This window comes from Elephantulus edwardii, unplaced genomic scaffold (genome assembly GCF_000299155.1).
Source record: "Elephantulus edwardii isolate Elephantulus edwardi_28Jun2011 unplaced genomic scaffold, EleEdw1.0 scaffold00196, whole genome shotgun sequence".
Classification (NCBI taxonomy): Eukaryota; Metazoa; Chordata; class Mammalia; order Macroscelidea; family Macroscelididae; genus Elephantulus; species Elephantulus edwardii.
In genome coordinates, this window is record NW_006399946.1 from 2,850,501 (window position 1) to 2,855,056 (window position 4,556).

At 39.2% G+C, this 4,556-nt stretch overlaps 1 protein-coding gene across 1 annotated transcript in view; it reads right to left on the reverse strand.

Moving 5' to 3' along the window:
* Nucleotides 1-4,556, reverse strand: part of PIEZO2 (piezo-type mechanosensitive ion channel component 2) — a 731,335-nt gene that overhangs the window by 154,200 nt on the left and 572,579 nt on the right. Inside the window, exon 28 of the mRNA XM_006897012.1 lies at nucleotides 743-832. Coding sequence (XP_006897074.1) covers nucleotides 743-832 — 90 coding nt within the window. The remainder of the gene's footprint in view (nucleotides 1-742; nucleotides 833-4,556) is intronic.

Here is a 4,556-nt window from a genome sequence, read left to right on the forward strand (position 1 = left end):
GGGAGGGGTTTGTGCGGGGAGAAGGGTGCAACAATGAATAAATGGAATTCCAAAATCTCTGTAGATGTTCATTGAAATGAAAAATAAACAAACTAAATTTAAAAAAAAAGACATAGATGGGTGGTAATTAATTGTATGAAATAGTCTAGCAGTAAGAAGTTGTGCTGCAATCTCTAATGGACATGGTTTGGATCCACCAGGTGCTCCATGAGAGAAGGATGGGCAATCTCCTCCTGTGCGATTAACTGCCTCTGAAAACCTACTAAAGAAAGGGTCACCAATGAGTTAGTTTCAGCTGAGCAGTACAGAACAACAGTGTGTATAAGGCACAATAGATGTGAATAAAGTGCATGTGTAAGTGTGGTTATATGCAAATCAATCTGAAAAAAGTGATGGGTGATGAAAAAAATGTACTATATAGATGAAGACTGGATATTGTAGATTTAGGAAGTGTGTAGTTCAACCTTTGACTAATTCTTTTGAGTACTAAAGGGAAGATCTTCCCTGGAGATAAGCTTGTTAAAAGTAGAACGTGGTAGAAGAAGTAGAGCCATGGCCCAGGGGAAATAATGAATCTCAACCTGTGCTCTGAGACATTTGCATTTTACTGGATTTGTGGACCCCTTTAGGAATGTTCAATGACAATTCACACTTGAACTAAGGGAAAACAAGAAAGGAGAAAAGAAAAGAGAAAAAAGGAAAGGAAGAGATTGTCTTTTTATAATGAGAAGAACATTCTTACTGTCTCTTTAGCTGGTCCATTGATTTTTTTTCTTCCTCAATTCTTGCTTTGACAGCTTTCACAATTGTGGCCTGGAAGAGTTCAGCTCCTCTAAAAGAAAATTGGAAATACCTAAATAAATATTTTACAGTTGATTCTGCCATGAAAATGATTCTCAAGTTTAGACAATACAGAATCTCTCCTCTAGAACGTCACTGAGAGTCCTTGCTGGAAGCAGAAGCAATCAAGATCTAGGCCTTCTCAGAAAGTGAGACTCTACCTGGGTGTTAGTTAGCTTCTCATAACTTTGTCAAATCAGTGAAAAGAAAAGTCTGTTTTCCAAGATAGTAGAGGCCATGTATATCTTTAAATATGTTCTGTAAAATTTTATGCTTCAACTCACTGGTTTTTCCACAGTATTTAATCATAATATAACAAAATCTTTGGGACATAGTAAAAGCAGTGTTCATCATGAAATTCAAGGACTTAATGTTATGCCATTGTTATACTTTTTTATTATGTTGACTTGTATGACTTCTGTTATGTTGTCATTTGCACTTGTGATGCAAAAGCATTGACTAAAATGACTTTATTTTAAATCTGAATCAAGGGAGAAGTCAAGCTGTACATACAGTAGTTACAGTTAAGAAAAATGTAATGTTAATTTAACTTAAGATGTAATTGATGAAGAAATAAAATTTATTTTATTAAATCTTGAAAGAAAAATGTTATGCTTCAGCAAAGTATCACTCACTTCTTCCTACAGTGCTTGTACTATGAAGGAGAGAGGGAAGACTCTGTAAGAAGCGAGTTTAGTTTCATTTTGTACTCATTGAATAGATGTAGAATAGATTTGGGGCTTCCTTAAAGAAATAAGGAGAGTTCTTTCTTCCTCCTGTCCATTCCTTCTACTCTTTCTCACCTTCCAAATCAATCTCATATCCCATAAATCCCTTCATCTTATCTTAACATTCTCATTAGCATCTGTTAACATCTGCTTGGCAAAGTGCCTAGTCTGATGATAGACTTGCCCGCTGGAATAGGGCTACTATCAGCTGCTGTCAGTTTATGGCTTCTCAGAAATTATATAAATCTTGAGGTAATAAGTCCCTCAACTACCTGCTGCTGCTTCACTCATACTTTTCCTCAGTAACAGAGGCTGATGAGTAGGAGAGGAGGTATCACTCCCTACTGTAGCCTGAAACACAATATTATTTAATTTCTTCTTCTCTGTCTACACTTTCAGTCTTTCCTTTGTTACTGAATCCTCCTCATTAGCACATGTTGTATTATTGTTAGGGGCCATCAAGTTGACTATACAACTCATAGAGCAACTCATAGAACTCATAGATCAACAGCTCTTAACTCTGCCCTAACTTGTCACCCTTAAGATCTCTATCATGCTCAAACCCATTTTGGAAGTCATTAGGTCAATCCATCTCACTAGAGATCCTCTCTTTTGCCGACTCTGAATTTTCCAGCATGATGTTTCCCTCCAGGAATTGATGCTTCCTGAAAATATGACCAAAGTCAGTCAGATGAAGTTACACTATCCTGGCCTCAGTGGAACACTCTGTTTGGACTTTCTTCAAGACAGATTTGTTTGTTCTTCTGCAGTCCATGGTATATTCAGTACTCTTCATCAACATCACAATTCAAAGGTATTGATGTATCTACTATCATTCTTATTCTCTGTCCAGCTATCATATGCATGGGAAATAACTGAAAATATGGCTTGGACCAGGTATATAGTCATGCTCAAATCTTGCCTATTTAGAAAATGGAAAAGAACCCACCGTGAACCCACATTTCCTGTTTGTGTCGGTTTATCTCATTGCCAAGGAGTTCTAGTGGCATAGTATGTAAGAAATTATATTGATAACCCAAAGGCTGAATTCCTTTGGCAGTTCAAACTCATTAGTGGCTCCAAGGGACAAATATAAGTAATATCACATGCAATTTACGACTTTAAACATCCAGAGGTCAGTTCCAACTTGAAGGCAAAAGAATTTTTAGTTTTATTTTACTAATCTTTCACAGGCCAGTTTCTGAGAATCCTTGTCTCTTAGTCACGATCTGTGTCTTCTTTTCAGCTTATTATTATGTTGAGGTTTGACTTGTCAAGGCCACACATTCCAACATTTAGCTTTCCTTGTATTACTCACTTGCTTTACTTTCTCTTGGATATAATCTTCCACAAACTTCTAAGGTAACTTGCCCTCCTATTTTCCTTTCAGACTCAGACTTCTTGGTGGCATACTTTTTCAAAGGCATTTCTAATCACTCACATGCCTCAATTCTATCTATATAAAATCATCCTCAAATCCATTCCTATACACTCAACTATCTACTGGACTTCTCAACTTGTTGAGTTTCCTGTTAAAATGTGACACTGTGCTTCCTTCTAGACTTTTATTTTTGAAAAAATTTCATGAGAAAGTTGAACTCTGTCCTATAAAGTCACTATGAACTGAAGTTGATTTGACAGCAATATATTTTTTAAAGCAGACAATCATACAACTACATTGTTGTTGTTGTTGTTATGTGCCATCGAGTCGATTGTGACTCATAGCGACCCTATGTACAACATCCCTAAACTCTGCTCTGTCCTGTGCTAATCGCACCATCTCCGACACACCCATCCCAATTACCCCAGTCACTGAATCGATCCACCTAATAGGGGGCCTTCCCCTCCTGCGCTGTCCCTCCATCCTCCCAAGCATGATGTCCCTCTCCAAGGACCTGTCCCTCCTTGCAACATGTCCAAAGTATGTCAGACGGAGCTTTAGAATCCTTGCCTCCAAGGAGCAGCCTGGTTTGACCGTTTCCAGGATGAATCTGTTTTCCTAGCAGTCCATTGTACCCTCAATACTCTTCTCCAGCACCACAGCTCAAAGGCATCAATTCTCCTTCTATCTTCCTTACTCACTGTCCAACTCTCTGATGCATAAAAAGTGATAGCAAAGACCATGGCCTGTATCAGACGAACCTTAGTCTCCAAAGAGACATGATTGCTCTTCAGTACTTTGGAGAGGTCCCTAACAGCAGACTTTCCCATGGCAATGCACCTTTAAATTTCCTGGCTACTGGTGCCAAGAGTGTTGACTGTGGAGCCAAGCAAACTGAAGCTGTGAACAATCTCAGTCTCTTCACTCTCCATCCTGATGCTGCCAATTGGTCCAGTGGTGAGAATCTTTGTCTTCTTGACATTGAGCCTCAATCCATATTGGAGGCTGCAGTCCTTGACTCTCTGCAGCAAGTGCTTCAGATCCTCCTTAGTTTCAGAAAGCAGGGTTGTATCATCTGCATATCGCATATAGATGTGAAGATAGATCTTCCACCAATCTTGACCCCACATTTCTCCTCACAGAGCCCAGCCTCTCGGATTATCTGTTCTGCATACAAGTTGAAAAGATATGGAGACAGGGTACATCCCTGGTGTACACCCTTCCCAATTTTGAACCATGTGGTGTTTCCTTGCTCTGTTCTGACGACTGCCTATTGGTCCAAGTATAGGTTTCTCATTAGCACTATCAAGTGTTCTGGTGTTCCTGTTCTTCTCAGAGTCAGCCACAGTTTGTTATGATCCACATAGTCAAACGCCTTTGCATAGTCAATGAAGCACAGTTAGACATTCCTCTGGTACTCCCTGCTTTCAACTAAGATCCATCTAACATTAGCTACAATATCCCTAGTACCACGTCCCCTTCTAAACCCAGCCTGGACTTCTGGCAGTTCTCTGCTGATGTGTTGTGCCAGTCGTTTTGGGGTAATCTTCAGTAGAATCTTGCTTGCATGTGAAATCTATGAGATTGTTCTATAGTTTCCACACTCT